This window comes from Pelophylax lessonae (genome assembly GCF_965119305.1).
Source record: "Pelophylax lessonae genome assembly, chromosome: 3".
Lineage (NCBI taxonomy): Eukaryota > Metazoa > Chordata > Amphibia > Anura > Ranidae > Pelophylax > Pelophylax lessonae.
This window is the reverse complement of record NC_138770.1, coordinates 47,299,958-47,324,694: the sequence shown is the minus strand read 5'-3', so window position 1 is coordinate 47,324,694 and position 24,737 is coordinate 47,299,958. Positions and strand designations below refer to the sequence as shown.

The following is a 24,737-nucleotide window of genomic DNA, read 5'->3' as shown; positions in this document are numbered from 1 at the left end:
ACGCCCCCCAGTATATAAGATAGCCCCCGCCAAATTCCTAGCATTGTAATACAGGGACATGGAAGAGAGTGGAAGCAGTTCTGTTACTTCTGCTACAAAGTGTCATTTAGCAATTATTAGTGTGAGGAAAGGGATATCTAGTGTAGTTAGGGTGCTATTTTCCACTTAAGTTAGCTTCAAAAATCAAGTTTCTGTAGGGAAAGTGTTAAGTGTCAGGGTGACCGTAGTGTAGTGTAGGGTGAACTGACACTGACTGCTATGGCAGGGTGACAAAACCCTTTCATTTCAGGGTGACCGCTATAGAGAAAAGATCGTTTTCTCTTATGTGACTTTCAGAGCAGCGATATGGCTTCGCCCCTGTCAGTCTGCTTTTTGCTGCAGGCGTCTATAGGGCTTTTTTGAGGACAAGTTTGGAGTCAGGCATGACATCTGAACTTGTGTAAAGGGGTATATATACACACACATGTATGTATAGACATACATGTGTGTGTATATATACCCCTATACAGTTCAGATGTCATGCCTGACTCCAAAGACCACAAAAAAATGCCCCAAAAAAAAGCCTGCAATAACACACCTGGGCATTTTTTTTGGCGCAGGCATTTTTTTGGGCATTTTTTTGGGGTCTTTGGTGTCAGGCAAAACATTTGAACTTGTGTTTAGGGGTATATATATATATATACACATACACATTTTTTTTTTCAATAATTTTTTTCAATAATTGGCTCTCTATCAAAAATGACAATTTTTAAGAACTTTTTTTGTGTGATTAATAGTTTCTGGGGCATGACCCAGAACCCTAGGCACTTTTTAGGGGCATTTATTAGGTTTTAGGGCTTCAAAATGGGGTTTTTTGATTACCGAAGTTCAGGTCCCATTGATTTCAATGGGGTTCTGAAATCCGGGCCGAACTTTTGGGAGGTTCAGGTGTTCTGGTCGAACCAAACTTTTCAAAAGTTCGATCATCCCTACTCATTGCCTGTATACAATGGCCAAGGTGTTTGGCTCTGTTTACAGTAAGCTTTTTAATTGCCTTACTCCTGAAAAACGTTTTGTTTTTACCCAGGAACTTTTTGATGAATTTTTTAAGGATCTGTCCCTTCCCAAACTGTCAGCGTCTGCCCTGACTGCAGATATTTCTGCTGAAGAGCTGGCCGCTACCATTAAGGAGCTCCGTTCCCACAAAGCCCCCGGCCCTGATGGTCTGCCAAATCTTTACTATAAAACCTTCCAACCCATCCTTGCACCCCATCTGCTGAAACTCTACTCCTCTTTGCTTCACGGGAAAGTCCCTCACCCCCAATTTACTCACTCTTTTATTTCGGTCATATCGAAACTGGGTAAAGACCCTTCCTTTCCTGATAATTACTGTCCTATTGCCCTGTTAAACTCAGATTACAAAATTTTCACTAAGATCCTAGCTAATAGGCTGTCCACCTTTATTCCCAAGCTAGTTGATAGAGATCAGGTGGGGTTTGCCTTGTCTCGCCACGCGGGTGATAACACCAGACGCTCCATAGACCTGATTGATCTTTTGAATAGGTACCCCCGCCCAGCCTTGGTCCTAAGTTTAGACGCCCAAAAGACCTTTGACCGCTTGAGCTGGCCATACCTTTTTGCTACTATGCAGCGCTTTGGTTTTCGTGGTCCCTTTTTTAGGGCCTTAGAGGCCTTATACTCGCCCATGACGGCCCAGGTGCGGATGTCGTCTGCAGTTATGTCTCCCTCTTTTGAGTTTCGTAATGGCACCCACCAGGGGTTTCCGTTGTCTCGTTTGTTGTTTATTTTATGCTTGGAGCAATTGGCGCCGGCCATTAGACAGCACCCTGATATTAGTGGGGTGCTGATGCGAGAGCGGGAGTATACTTTGTCTCTATTTGCTGACGACATCCTCCTGACCCTCACTGACCCGTTTCTGTCCTTGCCCTCTCTCCACGCGGTCCTGGCCTCCTTTGGGGCCATCTCTGGGTACAAGGTTAATACTACGAAAACGGAAGCTTTGCCTCTTCATATCCCCCCTGGGCTCCTGTCCCAATTGCAGGGGTCCTACCCCTATCGTTGGTGCACGACTACCTTATCCTATTTGGGGATCAAGCTTACGCCCTCATACGGTTCCCTGTATCAACAGAATTATGTTCCTTTGTTTAAGGAAATCCTTGGCTCCCTGCATCAGTGGATGGGCTATCCTCTCTCGCTGTTGGACCGGATTAATGTTCTAAAAATGTCCGTCTTGCCTAGACTACTTTATTTTTTTGACACCTTGCCGGTTCAGGTCCCCATGTCCCAACTGAAGTTTCTGCAGTGTAGTTTCTTGAATTTTATTTGTAATAATAAGACCCACAGGGTAGCTAGCTCAGTGTTTTTTGCCCCGAGGCGGAGAGGAGGTCTTGAAGCTCCAGACGTTATTAAGTATTATTTAGCTTCCCACCTCCGGGTGGCGGCCTCCTGGTCCTCTTTGGTGGCCCTATTTTACATGATGCCCATCCCCTGGTGGAGGATGCCCACCTCTACATGCGCAAATGGTCTGCTATTCTCCAAAAACCTATTTCTCTGCAGATGTGGGTTAGGATATGGACTGCTGCTTTTAAATCTTCTCGGTGTGTGGTGCAGAGAGAGACTACCTTAAAGATTTTGTTGTTCTGGTATAGGACTCCGGCCAAATTACATAAGATTGATCCGTCTTGCCCGGCTGCTTGTTGGCGCTGTGGTGCTGGGGCGGGTACCCTTTTTCATATCTTCTGGCAATGTCCTCTTATTCAACCATTTTGGGCAATGATGGAGTCAAAGCTACAGTCAGTGACGGGTTTGGTACTTCCGCTGGATCCCTTGCACTACTTGCTGGGCCTTCCCTTCCCCAGGGTCTCCAAGCCCACCAGGCGGTTGTTATCCTTCCTCCTGGTTGCTGCTAGGAGGGCAATCCCGTTGTGTTGGTGGCAGACGGGGCCGCCTGATGCTGTTCTCTTTCAACGCCTGGTGTTGGAGATACGGAGAATGGAGTTCCTAACTGCTACGGTTCATGATGAAGTTACGCGCTTCAGCGCTGTCTGGGCGGATTGGGATGCGCAGGACTCTACCCTGAGCTGAGTGTGTGGTGCAGGTGGTTATTCGCTGTCTGTTATGTGGTACTGTTTATTACCCTGTACTTTGATGTCTATGGTTTCTGTCATATAGTCTTTCTCCTTTGAGGCATACTTTATTGTGTATTCACGTTCCGATTAGGACTGTTTGATCTCGCTTTTGCAATGTTATTGTTTATTGTTTTTTCCATTTTAGGGGTCCCCTAAATCTACTTATCTATGCTTATATTTTCAATAAAAATTACAATTTAAAAAAAAAAAAAAGAAATATACTGTGTTAAACATGCAGTAACACAGTAAATTATATTACGTTAACCACTTAAGCCCCGCAAGATTTTACCCCCATTCCGACCAGGGGGTATTTTGCGATTCGGCACTGCGTGAATTTAACGCACAATTGCGCGGTCGTGCGACGCTGTACCTAAACGAATTTGACGTCCTTTTTTTCCCACAAACAGAGCTTTCTTTTGGTGGTATTTGATCACCTGTGCGATTTTTTGATCACGCGCTATAAACAAAAAAAGAGCGTCAATTTTGCAAAAATAGCAATATTTTTCACATTTTTTTATATGAAATTCCCCCAAAAAAAATGTAAAAATCAAAATTTTTAAAAATTTTCGGCCAATTTATTTTATGCTTCCTATGTTTGGTAAAAAAAAAATCGCAAAAAGCGTATTTTGATTGGTTTGCGCAAAAGTTATCGCGTTTACTAACAAAGGGAAAGATTTTTGTCATTTTTGTTGTTTTTTTTTTTAACGCGTAATGGCGGCGATCTGCGATTTTTTTTGCGGTACTGCGACATTGCGGCGGACAGATCGGACCCTTGACTGACATTTTTGACACTTTTGGGGTTACCAGTGACATTTCTACAGTAATCAGTGCTATACATATGCACTGTTACTGTAAAAATACACTGGTAGTGAAGGGGTTAACTTTATTTGGAAGGGAGGGGCTGTGTGTGTCCCTAGGGGCGTGGTTTCTACTGTGATTGGCTGTGGCTCTAGCTGTAAGGACACTGATCAACGGATCTACATACCAGATCCGTTTTATCAGTGTCTTTGCAGCGAGGAGAATGACAGGCAGTTTGTTTACACAAGCTGCCTGACATTCTCCCTCTCCCCCGCCGATCGCCGAGTGACCGGCGGACATCGGGTCCGCTGGTCACACGCGCGGGGGGGTCCGTGACCACGCGGGAGCGGGAGCGCGCCCCGGGGGGGCGCGCGCTCGCTCCCTAGACCCTCACAAGCAAGCAACGTAGCCCTACGTTAGTTTGCCTGTGAGGGGCTGACCGCCGACGTAGATAGTCGTGCGGCGGTCGGCAAGTGGTTAAACGTGTACTAACTCACTGAAATTTACTGCATTGAACGTGTAGTAATGCACTGAAATGTACTGCGTTAAACATGTACTAACGAATTGAAACAAACTGCGTTAAATGTGCACTAACGCATTGAAATATATTGCGTTAAACATGCACTAACACACTTAATTATATTGCATTAAACATGAACGAACTCATTGAAATATACTGCATTAAGCGTGCAGTAATGCACTGAAATATACTGGGTTAAAAGTGCACTAATGCATTGAAACAAACTGCATTAAATGTGCACTAATGCACTGAAATATACTGCTTTAAACGTGCAGTAACGCTTTGAATTATACTGCGTTAAACTTGCAGTAATGCACTGACATATACAGCACTGAAATATACTGCTTTAAAGTGCACCTATGCACTGAAATATACTGTGTTAAATGTGCAGTATTGCACTAAAATGTACTGCGTCAAACGTGCAGTAGTGCACTAAAATGTACTGATTTAAATGTGCAGTAACGCACTAAAACATACTGAGTTAAACATGCAGCAACGCACTGAAATATACTGCATTAAACGTGCACTAATGCACTGATATATACTGAGTTAAATGTGCAGTAACACACTGAAATATACAGCGTTAAACATGCAGTAATGCACTGCTATACACTGCGTTAAACGTGCAGTAACGCACTAAAATATACTGCGTTAGTGTGTACTAACGCACTGAACTATACTGCAGTAAACATGCCCTGACAAAATAAACTGACACTACTGTAAAAATGAATGGTCACTACACTCACACTGACTGAACTATCACTAGATTCACACTAAACTGATATTCTACACAGACAATAGAATCACAAAAGCACACTATAGCACACTAACTCTCTAGTAGCACTGAACAGAGCCCTGTTCTATCGCTCTATCGCTATCACACTGCAAATGGCCACTTTGGGGGAAATATTTTTATAGGGTGTGGGGTGGGACTAAGAGCAATGGGTCATGATTGTACCCAGTCATCAATACTTTCTTCAATCATGGCTCTGACAGTGCTCTGTGCCCTGATTGGGTAAAGATTTCATTGCTTTAGCCACACAGGGCTTCCAGTGCACTGTGCGGCGGCACAGTGCATTGTGGTCGTTCTAAAGGTGTTACAGTGGCTCTGAGGAAGAGGCTGAAGCCTCGAAACGCGTCAGCCGTCATCTCATTGGTCTTGGACGATCATATGGACTAATCCGGACATTTGGGCAACTGAGCTCGATATGATATATTTACATCTATGTCTGTGAGTAGCCACTTTTAAGTGTTTCTTGAATAAAAGCCTTATATTGAGGATAATGCGCTAGGTCGGTGCGCCCTTTCTTTGTTTCTTTGCCTTTAGTACTGGTGGACTACCCCAGTCCGTTTTGGGCAGCAAGAACCCAGACATCCGAGAAGCCAGGTGTGAGTCCAGTGAGGAGTGTGGTCGGGGGGCTCGAATCCCAAGCACAGGAGAAAGGTGTTTTCACCTTATTGTTTTCTTTGGAGCATTGTGGTCGTTCGGCGGGCCAAACAAATGGTCAAACTCCCTGACAATTCAGGTGTTTGCCGAATGGGCGAACCGTTCCCCATCTCTAATCTCTTTTATTTACATCTTACAGTTTTGCTATAGCTGTGTTTTTAGGAGCCCAAAGCTGATGCTTCAGATCTAAGCATCATCAACATTAGAGTCAGTACAGCTGCTATTAATGCTCCTCCCCTTCTTCTTCTCAATCACAAAAGTCTTTGTATTATATAAACTAATTTAGAAAACACAAAGTCTTCTCTAACTGGGCTGCAGAAAAGAGGGGCAGGCATTGCTGCTCTGTGTGCCTCTCTCTCCATTCCCACAGCCCCGAGTGTCAGTGTGTGCTCCGGCAGAGCCATAAACAGATATACAGTGTCTTAAAAAAGTATTCACATCCCTTGAAATTTTCCACATTATGTCATGTTACAACCCAAAAAATTTATTGGGATTTTATGTGATAGACCAACACAAAGTAGCACATAATTGTGAAGTAGAAGGAAAATGATAAATGTTTTTCAAAATGTTTTACAAATAAATATCTGAAAAGTGTAACGTGCATTTCTATTCAGCCCTCTTTACTCTGGTACCCCTAACTCAAAGCTAGCTGAGTCAATTGCCTTTAGAAGTTACCTAATTAGTAACTAGAGTCCACCTGTGTGTAATTCATTCTCAGTATAAATACTCTGTTCTGCTCTGTTAGAAAACCTTACTGATCAAACAGCATCATAAAGCCCAAGGAACACACCAGCCAGGTCAGGGATAAAGTTGTGGAGAAGTTTAGAGCTTGGTTAGGTTGGAAACAAATATCCCAAGCTTTGAAAATCTCTTGGAGCACTGTTCAATCCATCATCCGAAAATGGAATGAGTATGGCACAACTGCAAACCTACCAAGACATGGCTTTCTACCTAAATTGACAGGCCGGGCAATGAGAACATTAATCAGAGAAGCAGCCAAGAGGCCCATGGTAACTCTGGAGGAGCTGCAGAGATCCACAGCTCAGGTGGGAGAATCTGTCCATAAGGACAACTATTAGTCGTGCGCTCCACAAATCTGCCCTTTATAGAAGAGTGCCAAGAAGAAAGCCATTGTTGGAATAAAGCCATAAGAAGTCCCGTTTGCAGCTTGCAAGAAGTCATGTGGAAGAAGCTGCTCTGGTCAGATGAGACCAAAATTGAACTTTGGAACATGTGGAAGAAGGAGCTCTGGTCAGATGAGACCAAAATTAAACTTTTTGGCCTAAAAGCAAAAGTGCTATGTGTGGCAGAAATCTAACACTGCACATCACCCTGAACACACAGACCAACTGTGAAACATGGTGGTGGCAGCATCATGTTGTGGGGAAGCTTTTCTTCAGCAGGGACAGGGAAGCTGGTCAGAGTTGATAAGAAGATGGATGGAGCCAAACACAGGAGAAAACCTGTTAGAGTATGTAAACGACTTGAAACTAAGGGTGGAGGTTCACCTTCCAGCAGGACAACGACCCTAAATATACAGCCAGAGATACAAAGGAATGGGTATGTGTTAGAATGGCCCAGTCCAAGCCAAGACCTAAATCCAATTGAGAATCTGTGGCAGAACTTGAAAATTGCTGTTCACAGATGCTCTCCATCCAATCTGACAGAGCTTGAGCTATTTTGCAAAGAAGAATGGGCAAAAATGTCCATCTCTAGATGTGCAAAGCTGGTAGAGACATCCCCAAAAAGACTTGCAGCTGTAATTGCAGGGAACGGCGGTTCTACAAAGTATTAACTCAGGGGGGTGAATACAAATGCAAGCCACACTTTTCACCTAGTTATTTGTAAAAATATTTGAAAACCATTTATCATTTTTGTTCCACTTCACAATTATGTGCTGCTTTGTGTCGGCCTATCACATAAAATCCCAATAAAATACATTTATGTTTTTGGTTGTAATGTGACAAAATGTGGAAAATTTCAAGGGGTATGAATGCTTTTTCAAGGCACTGTAATGCTTTTTCAAGGCACTCCACTCCTGAGATACATTCAGGAGCACCTAGTGTGCCTGTACTTATTTTTAGAAAGTGGCTGAACTCCTGGAATTCAGCTTTAACCACTTAAGCCCCGGAAGATTTTACCCCCTTCCTGACAAGGGGGTATTTTGCGATTCGGCACTGCGTGACTTTAACGGACAATTGCGCGGTCGTGCGACGCTGTACCTAAACGAATTTGGCGTCCTTTTTTTCCCACAAACAGAGCTTTCTTTTGGCGGTATTTGATCACCTGTGCGATTTTTTGATCACGCGCTATAAACAAAAAAAGAGCGTAAATTTTGCAAAAATAGCAATATTTTTCCCTTTTTTTTATATGAAATTCCCCCCCAAAAAAAATGTAAAAATCAAAATTTTTTAACATTTTCGGCCAATTTGTTTTATGCTACCTATGTTTGGTAAAAAAAAATTGCAAAAAGCGTATTTTGATTGGTTTGTGCAAAAGTTATTGCGTTTACTAACTAAGAGAAGGATTTTTGTCATTTTTGTTGTATTTTTTTTAACGCGTAATGGCGGCGATCTGCGATTTTTTTTGCGGTACTGCGACATTGCGGCGGACAGATCGGACCCTTGACTGACATTTTTGACACTTTTGTGGTTACCAGTGACATTTCTACAGTAATCAGTGCTATACATATGCACTGTTACTGTAAAAATACACTGGTAGTGAAGGGGTTAACTTTATTTGAGAGGGAGGGGCTGTGTGTGTCCCTAGGGGCGTGATTCTAACTGTGATTGGCTGTGGCTTCAGCTGTATGCAGAGTGATCAACGGATCTACATAGTAGATCCATATGATCATCTCTCATACAGAAGGGAGAATGACAGGCAGCTTGTTTACACAAGCTGCCTGACTTTCTCCCTCTCCCCCGTCGATCGCAGAGTGGCCGGCGGACATCGGGTCCGCCGGTCACACGCGCGGGGGGGTCCGTGACCACGCGGGAGCGGGAGCGGGAGCGCGCCTCCAGCGGCGCGCGCTCGCTCCCTAGACCCTCACAAGCTAGTGACGTAGCCCTACGTCACTTTGCCTGTGAGGGGCTGACCGCCGACGTAGATAGTCGTGCGGCGGTCGGCAAGTGGTTAACTATTATTTTCTGCTAATTTCTATTTTGCTTACCATTAATATTTAAACTTGAGATATTTTAAATTTGCTCAGAAAAAGAGGAACATTAATTAAAGGTACCACATCCCAAAATGAACATGAAAAATAGACAAAAACATTGGGGCATAGGATGGGATATTTAAATTTGGTTCATTTGTATTTGTTTGCAAAATTGATGATGATTGAGAACTGACAATGTGTAAAACTGGAATTAAAAAATCCTTAATTTCATTTATAAATAGCTGTACAATGCTTTATACCAGAATCCTATTTTTTATGTCAATTTAGTATATTTATATATGTATACTTTTTATGCACAGTAACAATTTATTTTTAATCTAACACCTCTCAAAGTAGAAAAAGGGTGCTTTTGTAACATGTTTGTCCATGGATTGCATAAAAATAAAACATTTTTTATAAGACAATATCACCAAAACAATACTGTAAATGTTTTACTTTGTTATCTAAAGTAATGAAAAAGTTATTGGCAAATCATAGGTTCATAATAGAAATGTAATAATTGCTCTGCTCCATAGGGAATGTAGCTGAAAATTGGATAATTGTCTCTCTTAACATCTTGTATAACATGACTGTTTATTTCCCAACAAAATTAAATCCTTAGTCTATTGTTACTTTTAACCAACTAGAAAATAAAACACCAGTTATGAAAAGCATAGAGAAAAAAAATATTGTTTTTCAGTGAGCGATTTTATTTGCTGAAGAGTAAATGTATAATTTCTACTTGGAAATCTATATTTTTTAAATTAAAATAAAACCTAAATTTCATACTTATTTCTACAGTGTTATATCTTACACTTTGCAATAGTTGTATTATGAATTATTTAAAATGTATCTAACAACAAAAGTGTAATATACTGCCCGGCTAAAAAATAAAAAAAATGGCCACAAAAAAAAAAAAAGGTAACACACGCTAATATTTAGTTGGACCGCCTTTAGCTTTGATTACAGCACACATTCGCTGTGGCGTTGTTTCGATAAGCTTCTGCAATGTCACAAGATTTATTTCCGTCCAGTGTTGCATTAATTTTTCACCAAGATCTTGTATTGATGATGGGAGAGTCGGACCTCCGCGCAAAGCCTTCTCCAGCACATCCCAAAGACTCTCAATGGGATTTAGTCCTGGACTCTGTGGTGGCCAATCCAATGTGTGAAAATGATGTCTCATGCTCCCTGAACCACTCTTTCACTATTTGAGCCCGATGAATCCTGGCATTGTCATCTTGGAATATTCCCGTGCCATCAGGGAAGAAAAAATCCATTGATGGAATAACCTGGTCATTCAGTATATTCAGGTAGTCAGCTGACCTCATTCTTTGGGCACATGCAGGAACTATCCAATAGGATAATTCCTGCATGCTTAGTTTAGTTAGCTGCTTAGATAATTCCAGGTGGCGACTTTTTTTTTTTTTGGGCAGGCAGTGTATTTTGCAGCTTAACCACTTGAGCCCCAGAGTTTTTTTTTTTTTTTTTCTTTTTCATTTTGGAAAAGTCTCAGTTCTGCACCTTATACATTTTAGCATTTGTAGTCTACTCTAATATATTATATATTGTTTTTTGAGTAACAAATCACAATTTGGTATCAGATTTGTTTATGTTTATGAATATTTTTATTTTAAAGGTTTTTCTGCAGAAATATTAATTAAAAAAAAAAAAAAGCCTTTCCCTATATTTTTTCCAAACAGAACATTTACACAATTAATATATCGAAAGATATTTCCCAAAATATAGGCCTTAACCGCTTGCCGACCGCCGCAAGACTATTTACTGCGGCGGTCAGCCCCTCACAGGCAGAGCGACATAGTACTACGTTGCTAGCCTGTTAGGGTCTAGGGAGCGAGTGCGCGCCCCCGGAGGTGCGCTCCCGCTCCCAGCGCGGTCACGGACCCCCCCCGCGCATGTGACCGGCGGACCCGATGTCCGCCGGTCACTCGGCGATCGTCGGTGCAGAGGGAGAAAGGCAGGCGGCTGATGTAAACAAGCCGCCTGTCATTTTCCCCTGTGTAGGAACACTGATCATACGGTTCTACTATGTAGGACCATTGATCACTGTTCCTACACCTCAAGCCACAGCCAATCACAGTTAGAATCACGCCCCTAGGGACACACATAACCCCTCCCTCTCAAAAAAGTTAACCCCTTCACTGCCAGTGTAATTTTACAGTAACAGTGCATATGTATAGCACTGATTACTGTAGAAATGTCACTGGTAACCCCAAAAGTGTCAAAAATGTCAGTCAAGGGTCTGATCTGTCCACCACAATGTCGCAGTACCGCAAAAAAATCGCAGATCGCCGCCATTACACGTTAAAAAAAAACAACAAAAATCTTTCCCTTTGTTAGTAAACGCAATAACTTTTGTGCAAACCAATCAAAATACGCTTTTTGCGATTTTTTTTACCAAACATAGGTAGCATAAAACAAATTGGCCGAAAATTATAGAAAATTTAGATTTTTACATTTTTTGGGGGGGAATTTCATATAAAAAAATGTGAAAAATATTGTTATTTTTGCAAAATTGACGCTATTTTTTGTTTATAGCGCATGATAAAAAAATCGCACGGGTGATCAAATACCACCAAAAGAAAGCTCTGTTTGTGGAAAAAAAAGGACGTAAAATTTGTTTAGGTACAGCATCGCACGACTGCGCAATTGTCCGTTAAAATCACGCAGTGCCGAATTGCAAAATAGGCCCTGGTCAGGAAGGGGGTAAAATCTTCCGGGGCTTAAGTGGTTAAAGTTTGTCAATAAAAATGATATCACAAAAGTGCAATTTTTTTCTAGAACAATACGGTAAAGCTGAAAGTCAATGTTTATGATATGCTTTAGGGGATTTTTATTCCCCTTCCAACGCTACACTGGAAAAAAAAATGGCTTGTGTACAATGGTAGCATAACACTAAGATAAGATCAGGTTGGGTTGGAAAGAACGCACAATGATGACTTTAATAGGTTTGCAATCGCTGAAGATCCCAATGACATTGCACTCACTGATGTAGGGCTTTTACCCACAGGAGGGGTATCTCAGTCCAACCTCATTTGGGGTATTTCCCACCACAAACAACCCCCAGCAATGCTCATCAATTCAGCAGCTCATGTTTTTTCCGACATCTGTTTTGTTACCAAACTCCTACTACTCCACACCCTTACTGTAGGTTCATTAACTCCCCACTCAGGGCTTTTTTTCTTAGAGAATAAGTGCAGGAACTCAGCCATGTCCCACCCTCCCCTACACTGTAGGCAGCTCTCCTCCTCTCTCACTTCCAGTGAGGTCATCCAGTGAGGTAATCAGCTTTAGGGCACCAGGGAAAAAAATGGAGATCACAGAGGATGTAGCGTACCACGTGCCCCCTCCCGCCCCGATGACTGCACTGCACCTGGGAACCTGCATTTCCCTTGTCCCTGTCCTGCACTCAGGAGATCCAATCAGTGGGAGCCACTGGGAGATAAGCTATCACTTGTAAACACAGAAGCAGTACTTCTGTGTTTACAAGTGATAGTGATGAGGAGGGAGCAGAGACCAGAGACAGAAAGGGTAGAAGTGAGTTCCACCATGTTCCAGCTGAAAAAAAGTCCTGCCTCTACTGACCTTTAAAGGAGCCATAACCCAAATAATGGGGAAATATTTTTGCCTGTCCAGGACCCATTCCTTGAATCCCATACATACACTATATTACCAGAAGTATTGGGACGCCTGCCTTTACACACACATGAACTGTAATGGCATCCCATTCTTAGTTCATACGGTTCAATATTGAGTTGGCTCAAACATTGCAGCTATAACAGCTTTAACTCTTCTGGGAAGGCTGTTCACAAGGTATGTCCATGGGAATATTTGACCATTCTTCCAGAAGCGCATTTGTGAGGTCAGGCACTGATGTTGGAGAGAAGGCCTGGCTGACAGTCTCTAATTGATCCCAAAAGTGTTCTATCAGGTTAAGGTGCAGGCCAGTGAATTTCCTCCCCCCCAAACTCACTCATCCATGTCTTTTTTGACCTTGCTTTTTGCACTAGTCCAAATCATTTGGTGGAGGGGGGATTATGACGTGGGGTTGTTTTTCAAGGATTGGGCTTGGCCCCTTAGTTCCAGTAAAGGGAACTTTTAAGGTATCAGCATACCAATACATTTTGGACAATTTCATGCTCCCAACTTTGTGGGAAAAGTTTGGGGGTGACCCCTTTCTGTTCCAACATGACCAGTGCACAAAGCAACGTCAATAAAGACAGGGATGAGCGAGTTTGGGGTGGAGGCGTTTGACTGACCTGCCCAGAGTCCTGACCTCAACCCGATAGAACACCTTTGGGATAAATTAGAGAGGAGGCTGCGAGCCAGGCCTTCTCGTCATCACATCAGTGCCTGACCTACATCAGTGCCTGACCTCACAAATGAGCTTCTGGAAGAATGTTCAAACATTCCCATAAACACACTCCTAAACCTTGTGGATAGCCTTCCCAGAAGAGTTGAAGCTGTTATAGCTGCAAAGGGTTGGCCAACTCAATATAAGACTAAGACTGGGATGAGCCAGATCGTCCACTGTATATAAACATCATTACTTTGACATTATATACCATAGTTATGGCTGTAGCTAGCTGCCATAACCCTGATTTTGTTTATACAGTGGGCAAACCTCTTTCACCTAATAGTGGTCCCGGTGGCGGATTTACCACAGATCACTTTTATGGGCAGTGGGAAAGATCTACAGACTGAGACTGGGATGCCATTAAAGTTCATTTGTGCGTAAAGGCAGGCGTCCAAATACTTTTGGTAAAATAGTGTATCCCCCCCCCCTCTTTAAACCTGAAGGTCGTGAAGGCTCCACAAGATACACTACAGTGGACATGAGAGAAGGCTTTAGCATTTTGAATATGATTATTCAGGATTCATATAGCGCCAACAGCAGTGGCGGCTGGTGCTCCATGGGCCGGGGGGCCGCAGATGGACTGCACCATACCCCCCCAGACCCCACCAGGCCGCCGCACACCGTACCCTTACCCCCCGGACCACAGCGAGACAGGAGAGACAAGAGACAGGACAGGAGAGACAGGACAGGAGAGACAGGAGACAGGACATGACCCTCCTGACTCACCCTGCCTGGATGCAGCAGCAGGCGGCGGCTGTTTCGGCTTCTTCCCCCTGTCTTCTGTGTCTCCTCCCTCCTCCTCCAGGCCCAATGGCATGGCTTCTCCTTTCTGCCAATCTGGAAACGGGTCTCAAAACCCGCTTCCTGATTGGCCAGGAGGAGGATCAGTGTGACAAATTTTTATTCACTATTGTCACACAACTAGGTGGGCTCGGGACGCAGTGCTCTGCACCCTGAGCCCACCCTTTTTTTTAGCCTGTGAGAGCCTCTGGCTCTAATCACATGGTTAAAAAAAAAAAACCCCATTAAACTCCATGCGTCCGGCGCCCCGCATGTAGATTAGGGGGCCGGATGCATGGATAGGGGGGGCGGCGCCCCTGCGCCCCTTATACACCAGCGGCCACTGGCCAACAGTTTGCATAGCAAGAGAACTCTCCAAAATAAACGGAGCCGTAACAGTTGTAATACAATTCAATATAAAAGGATTGGGAGAGCCCTTCTTGTGGGAGCTTACAATCTAAAAGCGAGGAACAACTGATGCAAAAGGTATAGAATGTGAGGGATGAGATGATAGAAGAGGTAGAGGTAGTTTTTAGGAGCAGGCAGTATAGACTTCCCCCAAAGGGATGAGTTTGCAGGGATTGCCTAAGGGTGAAAAGAATAGGAGATAGCCAGGCACATTGGGTTAGGGAGTTCCAGTGGATGGGATAGGCTCTGAAGAAATCCTGGAGGCAAATGTTGGGGGAGGTGAGGATGCTGTCTTCTGAACCTGTGGCACCTGGGAATGGCCTCACATCAAGGAAATGGTCTTGCCCAACATAAAGTACTGCAGATAATTCAAAGCCCGCTTCATTGCCAGGCTCTCTTGCTTTACTATTGCATTAATTTTTTCTTTGAGGCTGTCAGTTTTCTGCTGAGATATCCCAAGGCTTCCTCACTGACCTCTAGAAACAAGGCTGTTCCTAAATCTTTGCTTGAGGTATTTGTCTGTAAAATATATTCCAATGAAAATGCCAGAGCAAAATACAGCTTTAAGCTTCAGAAAAGCTTCCTTGGCATAAACAATTCACTGAACCATCACTGCCCTTTGTCAAACTTTGGTCAATAAAGGAGTTATGTTCGCAAATAGTGAAGAGGTTCTTATTTACCAAGCATGGTTCACACCAAACTCTAGGGCTGGGTTCACACATGTTGAGGCCGTGGTTCAAAGCAGGGGGTCCGGTGCGCCACTGTTCACCGATTCAGGTTCGAATCAGGTCAGAATTTCGGCCTGAATTTGCACCTGAATCGGGACCAAAGACGCACAGGACCCTTTTCAAATGTGGAAACTTGCATCCAATTCACATATGTATGACCTCAGCCGAAATGTTCATATTTTATGGACTGTGTTAACTTAATGGCCATAAAAGAAGAAAATGGTCGCACACCACTACGGAATCCAATGAAGAAAAGTAGGACAGTAGACACATTTCACACGAATGCTACGTGCTTGGTAGTGAACAATGTCCTACCCTACTGTACCTTGTACCACTTATGTGAAAAAAGGAACTTTTCTTCATTAGATTCCGTGGTGGTGTGCGATGATTGATTCTTTTATGATTCTCCTGGTGGCGAGCCGAGCTTAAGCACAAACCTTGATTGGTGGACTTTGACCAGCCTGAGCAGAGTTATCTCTCTTTATTGTTCAACTTATTGGCCAGATTGGGTTTGTTCACCTGTGAAAATTTCTGGCTGCTACGGCAGTAGGAAGCCAACTTCCTGCAGTACAAAGGGTTTTTTGATCTCTATAGTCCTATGTGTAGTCGGGTTTGCCGTCGTCCCTGGTTAAATATTGTGTCAGTTTTTGGTACCTCAGGCCATTGAAAAGTGGGACTTTTAAGGCAGGTATGAAAATACGATAAAGTTCAAGCAAAATCGCTAATAATAATAAAATAATATTTAATCCTTAAAATCATAAGTACAGTGAAGTACAGTAGCGTGAAAAAAGGGTTATAGACCCTTGTGAAAGTGTGTAATAGTTGGAGGATAGTGACACGTGGTAAATGGTGACTTTTTAGGGGTGTATCTCTGTCATTCCCTGCTGGTAAGCTTGGGTTGCTTTGATCAGAGATGTCTCCTATATCCTACGCGTTTCCGCCCTTTTTAGAGGGGGCCTTTTTCAAGGTTGCTAGTCACCATTTCTGTTGATAAAATACAGATACGGTGTTCAATATTTATAAATAGTTACCACTTTTATATATATAAGTTGTGGTCAGTTTTCAAAAGTAGTACATACATATTGTTTTCTTTAAATCCTTGTATGTTGAGGTAACTCCCTCTTTAGCACAACGGGAGCCTGTGCGGTTTCCTGAAAAATATGTATGGAGTTTAAATGCCGAGTTTTTGGTTGGTTGTTAAATTATGTAAGTGTGCTTGTATTAGAACTTACATATATGTTGCCCAGTTTCACTTAATGGCTAATTTGGTTCCGGTATATAAATAAAACCGGTCCTTTTCAAGGAGGTCCTTGTGCCTATAAATAGTGCAATGTCTCCAGCCTGATCGCGATCTGGCTGGAGACAACCTTTAAAGACTCCACCGCAGCCATAACAAAAGAACTAAGGTAATATAGCCAACACTCTTTCACACATTGTACCCAACTCATTTAAATGTCTTTTGAACAACTTATACCTGTTTCACATTGCACTATTCATAGGCACAAGGACCTCCTTGAAAAGGACCGGTTTTATTTATATACCGGAACCAAATTAGCCATTAAGTGAAACTGGGCAACATATATGTAAGTTCTAATACAAGCACACTTACATAATTTAACAACCAACCAAAAACTCGGCATTTAAACTCCATACATATTTTTCAGGAAACCGCACAGGCTCCCGTTGTGCTAAAGAGGGAGTTACCTCAACATACAAGGATTTAAAGAAAACAATATGTATGTACTACTTTTGAAAACTGACCACAACTTATATATATAAAAGTGGTAACTATTTATAAATATTGAACACCGTATCTGTATTCTATCAACAGAAATGGTGACTAGCAACCTTGAAAAAGGCCCCCTCTAAAAAGGGCGGAAACGCGTAGGATATAGGAGACATCTCTGATCAAAGCAACCCAAGCTTACCAGCAGGGAATGACAGAGATACACCCCTAAAAAGTCACCATTTACCACGTGTCACTATCCTCCAACTATTACACACTTTCACAAGGGTCTATAACCCTTTTTTCACGCTACTGTACTTCACTGTACTTATGATTTTAAGGATTAAATATTATTTTATTATTATTAGCGATTTTGCTTGAACTTTATCGTATTTTCATACCTGCCTTAAAAGTCCCACTTTTCACTGGCCTGAGGTACCAAAAACTGACACAACTTCCTGCAGTACAGCCTACGTCCTAACAGCCATGGACACTGTGTGGGCTGACTACCTGCACCCCAGCAACCAATGACATCATTCATTTTTTAGGACACCGGTGGACACACAGTCAGTGGTATGAAGATGTATAATGTATAGTGGGAACAGTCTCTCTGTTTCTCAACCCTGCAAAGCATTTGTGTGAAAATAATAATGCAATTTATGTTTGGGTACAGCGTTGCAAGACAGCGCAGTAGCGCAGTGCCAAATAGCAAAAAAATTGACTCATCATGAAGGAGGTAAAACCTTATGGAGGTCAAATGGGTAAAGGAGGACCCCAAGCAAGAAAAAAAAAAATCCATATCTATATCTGAGCATACAGGCTTCCTGGCCAGTAAAAGAGGGGCAGCAAGCATTGTTTATTGTGATTGACGTGGACCTACATTGCCAGACGATGTGATTGATGAAGGACATTTCTTTTATATAAGGATTTTTGTCAAATGTGCTATGTGATATTTTTTTTGTGAATGAGTAACCAGAGAAACCATGAAACTCTTACTCATTCACAAGGGAGGCAGCTATCACAGGGCTCTTTCACACGGTCCGCCTCCCCGCTGAGCCGGCGGATGACAGCTCCCTCTCCGCTTGCAGTGCGGAGAGGGAGGTGTCACAGCCCCCGCTGCTCTCTATGGGGGATCGGATGAGAGCGGACCGCCTGTCCGCTCTCATCCAATCTGATCCGATACCTGAACGGATGGAAAAATAGGGTTTCCATCCGTCCAGATTTCACGGACAGGATCGGATACGGGTGGCAGCGGGTGTCAGTGGAGGTGTTTCCGCTGATATCCGCTGCCCCATAGAGCTGCATGGAGGATCCGATCAGATCCGCCTAAAAAACTGACAGGCGGATCTGATCGGACCGCCCGTGTGAAAGAGCCCTAAGGGGCATTCCAGATTCTAAGCCTCCTGCCCACAAACCTCCACATACACCGGGCCAGGCCAAATATGCTTGAAAAAAGGTCCTTGTCACCATTGACATGGGGAAAGGCTGCTTTGCCAGGTAACCCCCCCCCCCCCCCCCAAGGTAGCCTTCTTGTGTTAAAGGTTAGTGATGAGCTGAACATACCTTGATTTGGTTTGAGGCAAGTTCAGTGAAGTCCGAGTGCCAATGCCCACCCCCATGGTCAATAGAAGCCAAATGTTCAATAAGAGTAATGGCCATTAGACATGTGCAGAAAGGAAAACTTAGTTTATTTTCATATATATTCGTTATGTTACTAATTTTGTTTCGGAATTCGTTTAGTGGGGTTTTGGAATTCATTAAATTTAATTTTGTTTATTCATTTTCTAAAGAATTCCAAATTTCTAGAATGATTTGAATTCGGATTGATTGAGAAATGATCAAATTCTATGAAAGAATAGCTGGTTCTTGAGCAGCGGGTCGGGAAGCTGCCCGCTGCATCCTTAACAATCGATGAGTCATTAGCTGTCAGCTGGCTTCCCCGCTGACAGCTGAAATGTAAACAAAACAATGCCGGCAACAGAAAATTCAGAAAATAACAGCCTGGGGACCCACCCCCAATAGATATCAGGCCCTTTAGGTCTGGTATGGATTCTATGGGGAAACCCACACAAAAATTGAAAAAAAAAAAATTGCCGGCCCCCCTCCAAATCTATACCAGACCCTTATCTGAGCAAGCAGCCTGGCAGGTTAAGAAAGCGAGCGAGCGCCCCGAGCCATACCAGGCCACATTCCCCCAACATGGTGTGGGGGTGCTTTGGGAAGGAGGGCAGTGGTTGTGGGGGATTGCAAGCAGGGGGTTTATAGGAATCTGTAACAAGGGGGCCCCCAGATCCTGCTCCTCAAGGTGAATAAGTATAGGGTACATAGTACCCCCACCCATTCACCAAAAATGTGTAAAAAGGGAAGTGAATGAAGACAGTAAACAATTCCTTTATTAAAAAATAAAAACAATGTCCCTCAATGTACATCCATCTCATGCCGCCCGCCACACTGGTCAAACCCGAAAAAAAAAAAAATTTGACATCGTCAAATGCTTCCCATGGACTGCCTGCTCCTCTGTCTAACAATTGTTAAATAGTTAAGTTTTTGACAATTCCTTTATTAAAAAATAAAAAAAAAGTGTCCCTGATGTAAATTCATTGCCAATCACACCACACACTGCACCTGGAAAAAATCTGCTCTATGAAGGAAAAGGGGATCACAAAAAAACCTCCAGGCTCGTTGAAAGCTCCCCGCAGACTGCCTGCTCCTCCATCTGACATTTCTTATATAGGTAAGGGGCAGGGCCACCTGATGACTTCACCTGGTGACCCCACCCACGTGTGACATCATTAACCCAGCATGCCCTGGTCAGTGATGTCACAAGGGGCGGGGTCACTCACTGATGACTCCGCCCCTTAGCTATTTTAAGAAATTTCAGACGGAGGAGCAGAGGCCGGAGGTTGTTTTTTTTTTTTTTTTTCTTTTTTTTCCAGTTCAGGCAGTGTGAGATGGATCTGCATTGGGGGACATTGTTTTTTATTTTTTAATAAAGGATTTGTTAAAATTAGTTTATTCAATTTTTACACATGTTTGGTGAATGGGTGGGGGTACTATGTACCCCATACTCATTCACATAGGGGGGCTGGGATCTGGGGGCCCCGTTGTTAAAGGGGGCCTCCAAATTCTGATAAGGCCCCTGCCCGCAGACCCCCACAACCATCGACCAGGGCCCCCCCTGCCCCAAAGCACCCACCCCCATATTGAGGGCATGCGGCCTGGTATAGTTCAGGAGGGGGGCTCTCAATTGTCCCTCTCTTTCCTGACCTACCAGACTGCATGCACAAATAAGGGTCTGGTATGGATTTTGGGGGGGACCCCACATTGTTTTTTTCTGGAATTTTCTGTTGCCTATCTTGTTGGCTTGAAATGCCAAATTGATATATTCAGACACGCTGAATTTTTACAACTATTATGTGAGTGGATATTTTATTTTTTATTAAATTGGTTGGTGATGTCTACACCATGGGGAGTGTTTTATTTATCGCCACATGAGATGTTATGTTCGTGGAGAGGATCACTAGAGGATTATTGGAGGATTCTACTATCACCTTTGCCTGTTGTATATAACACCGCTTACATAGACCTTTGTAGTGAGGGTCTGTGATATACAGTAAGGTAAGAGGCTGTGTGATTGGGTGTCGGTGGTCACTCCTCACATACGGATTGAAGATATGCTCTATGCTTTCCACTGGGACTCTCTCTCTCTGGATGTGGAGTTACTGTTTCGGAGTACCAAAGCAACAACATTTTTGTTTTTTCAATTTTGTTTCACTGTGAGGAACTATTTTAGTAATATTTAAAGTGACACATTAAAAACGCAAAATCACATTAAGGCCTGACTTGAGTCGCACCGAATCCTATAACAATGGTGATTCATCTCTATTTGCTGCCTGTTCTGACCTCTAACCTGAATATGGATTATTCTCTGGTTGCTGCCCGCCCTGACCTCAACCCTGCATATACTTTATTCTCTGGTTGTTTACTGCCTTGACTTCAATTTTAGATGTGATTGCTCTGTCAACCTGAGCTGAACTCTAGTCAGGATGTGGATTATTCTCTGGTTGTTGCCTAATCTGAACTCTAGCCTGGATATGAATTATTCTCTGGTTGCTGCCCGTCCTGACCTCAAACCTGAATATGGATAATTTTCTGCCCTGACTTCAAGTTCAGATGCGGATTACTCTCTCCACCTGAGCTGACCTCTTTCCTGGATATGGATTATTCTCTGGTTGCTGCCTGATCTGAGCTCTAGCTGGGATATGGATTATTCTCTGGTTGCTGCCTGATCTGAGCTCTAGCTGGGATATGGATTATTCTCTGGTTGCTGCCTGATCTGAGCTCTAGCCACGATATGGATTATTCTCTGATTGCTACCTGATCTGAGCTCTAGCCTGGATATGGATTGTTCTTTGGTTGTTTACTGCCTTGACTTCAAGCTCAGATGCGGAATACTATCTCCACCTAAACTGACCTCTAGCCTGGATACAGACTACTTTTGGATTTCTGCCTGTCCTGACTTCTGCAGGATAATGAACTACATACAGTAACTATCTGCTCCCAGCCCTGACATTTGCAAACCAGATGATTCACCATCAGTAAAATATGGTGCAAAGTAGAGGGGGGGGGTGGACTTGTTTATTTAGGAGGGAACTAGTAAAATAAAAAGCAACAGCAATGTGTTGGGAGTAGAGTTGAGCGGACACCTGGATGTCCGTGTTCGGTGGGTTCGGCCGAACTTTAAAAAAAAGTCCGGGTCCGTGTCCCGGACTTTTGCCGAACTTTTCCCGGACACCGAACCCCATTGAAGTCAATGGGGACCCGAACTTTAAGGCACTAAAATGGCTCTAAAACACCAATGGAAAGGGCTAGAGTGCTGCAAATGGCAGCAAAACGTAGTTAAGAGCATGGCAAGTGCTCTGCAAACAAATGTGGATAGGGAAATAACTTAAAACAACAAAAAAAAACAGAAAAATAAAACAATGTTCTTCATCTCTGAAGGACGAGGCCCATATGAAGTAGGAGGGAGGTTGAGGTGGTGGTGGATGTGGCGGTGTCATAGGCGTGCACAGAGGGTGTGCCGGGTGTACCTGGGCACACCCTAATCACCTAGGGCACATAGCATTATCACTCTGTTTGCCAGTGAGGAGATGGGAAAGATCTCCCTCGGACCTGCTCTGCTCTATTTCTCTTTGCCAGCAGGGAGAGTAATGTATCGGGGCCATGTACATGTAGGCAAACACATGCATGTGTATTTAAACTTTGGGGTGCACACCCTAATGCAATAGGCTGCGCACACCTATGGGCGGTGTAGGTGGAAGCAGCGGTGGAGGAGGACCAGGGCCGGATTAAGAGCATCATGGGCTTGGTGCTGAGGATTTTGAAGGGCCTTAAGGGCTGTGCCTTGGCATGCACCCAGAGGAGGAAGGGTGCAGCCATGCATGCCTAATTCCACATGGGATGCTGTCTCTGAAGCCCATAAACACATCCATGCATCGGCAACTGTCCCTCCTTGTCCGGCCTTCATGCTGTGTGGGGAGGTTCTGAGGGAGCTGCCTGGGTAAGCGAGCATAGAAGCCAGACTTCTGTGTTTACAAGTGACAGAAGAGCGGTAACAGTAAATATGGCCAACCTGGGGCCTATATAAAGGTAGGGGCCTGGAGCTGCAGCTCCAATAGCCCCTACGTTTATCTGGCCCTGAGGAGGACGAGGTAGCCAACACTGCTTCTTTTCACAAATTTTAAATGAGGGTACACCCCAAAAGAGTGAGAAAGAGCAAAAATGGAACAATGGCTGGGTAAGGTCGGTATCCATCGCTATTCTGCACAAGGTACGGAAAAGTCCCGTGGGATCCATGCCTGGTTCATTTTAATGAACGTGAGCTTGTCCACATTGTGTCTGGACAGGCGTCTGCGCTTGTCTGTGATAACGCCCCCAGCCGTGCTAAATACCCGTTCAGATAATACACTGGCTGCAGGGCACACCAGCACCTCCAAGGCGTAAAGGGCAAGCTCAGGCCATGTGCCCAACTTGGAGACCCAGAAGTTGAAGGGGGCAGACCCGTCATTCAGTACGTCTAGGCGTGTGCACACATACTGCTCCACCATGTTGGTGAAATGCTGCCTCCTGCTAAGACGTTCCATATGAGCTGCTGGTGCTGCTGTTTGTTGTGGCGTGCTGACAAAGCTTTTCCATATTTTGGCCATGCTAACCCTGCCTTCTGAGGTGCTGGCGGTGCCCTGGTTGCGTTGGCGACCTCTTCCTCCTCCTCCTCCTCCTCTGCCTTGTGCCTCCACTGTGGCCCCGCTGTCAGGTGGGAATGCCAGCAGCATCGCGTCTACCAGCGTGCGCTTGTACTCGCGCATATTGCGATCGCGCTCCAGTGAGTGAATTAAGGACGGTACGTTGTCCTTGTAACGGGGATCCAGCAGCGTGGCCACCCAGTAATCAGCACAAGTTAGAATGTGGGCAACTCGGCGGTCGTTGTGGAGACACTGCAGCATGTAATCGCTCATGTGTGCCAGGCTGCCCAGAGGCAGCGAAAGGCTGTCCTCTGTGGGAGGAGTATCGTCTGTGATCTCTGTATCCCCCCAGCCACGCACCAGTGATGGCCATGAGCTGGCCTGGGTGCCACCCTGCTGTGAACATGCTTCCATCTCCTCCTCCAGCTCCTCCTCCTCATCCTCCTCATCCTCCAGAACTGTGCCCCTGCTGGACAATTGTGTCCCTGTCGTTTGTGTGTGCAGGAACCCACCCTCGGAGCCCCTTGTGAATGACTGCCCTGAAAGCCTTGGAAATGTTACGTCTTCATCCTCCTCCTCCTCCTCCTCCTCATCCTGTGCCACATCCTCTTCCATCATCGCCCGAATTGTTTTTTCAAGGAGGCATAGAAGTGGGATAGTTAAGCTGAGAACGGCGTCATTGGCACTGGCCATGTTGGTGGAGTACTCAAAACAGCGCAACAAGGCACACAGGTCTCGCATGGAGGCCCAGTTATTGGTGGTGAAGTGGTGCTGTTCCGCAGAGCGACTCACGCGTGCGTGCTGCAGCTGAAACTCCACTATGGCCTGCTGCTGCTCGCACAGTCTTTGCAGCATGTGCAAGGTGGAGTTCCACCTTGTGGGCATGTCACATATGAGGCGGTGAGCGGGAAGGCCGAAGTTACGCTGCAGCGCTGACAGGCGAGCAGCAGCAGGGTGAGAATGCCGAAAGTGCGCACAGACGGCCCGCACTTTCTGCAGCAGCTCTGACATATCGGGGTAGTTTTTAAGGAACCTCTGCACCACCAAATTCAGCACATGCGCCAGGCAAGGGATGTGCGTCAAACCGGCTAGGCCCAGAGCTGCTATGAGATTTCGCCCATTATCGCACACCACCAGGCCGGGCTTGATGCTCGCTGGCAGCAACCACTCATTTGTCTGCTGTTCCATGCTCCTCCACAACTCCTGCGTGGTGTGTGGTTTGTCCCTTCAAAATCCTCAGCACCAAGCCCATGATGCTCTTAATCCGGCCCTGGTCCTCCTCCACCGCCGCTTCCACCTACACCGCCCATAGGTGTGCGCAGCCTATTGCATTAAGGTGTGCACCCCAAAGTTGAAATACTCATGCATGTGTTTGCCAGCAGGGAGAGTAATGTATCGGGCCATGTACCTGTAGGCAAAGAGAAATAG

At 44.5% G+C, this 24,737-nt stretch overlaps 1 protein-coding gene across 1 annotated transcript in view; it reads left to right on the top strand.

Moving 5' to 3' along the window:
• Window positions 1–988: 988 nt before the first annotated feature.
• The window catches only part of LOC309550300 (vomeronasal type-2 receptor 26-like), a gene marked incomplete at both ends in the record, with an annotated part of 67,610 nt that continues 43,861 nt past the window's right edge, over window positions 989–24,737 (top strand). Inside the window, one exon of the mRNA XM_082250702.1 lies at window positions 989–1,739. Within this exon, the coding sequence (XP_082106828.1) occupies window positions 989–1,739 (751 nt within the window). The remainder of the gene's footprint in view (window positions 1,740–24,737) is intronic.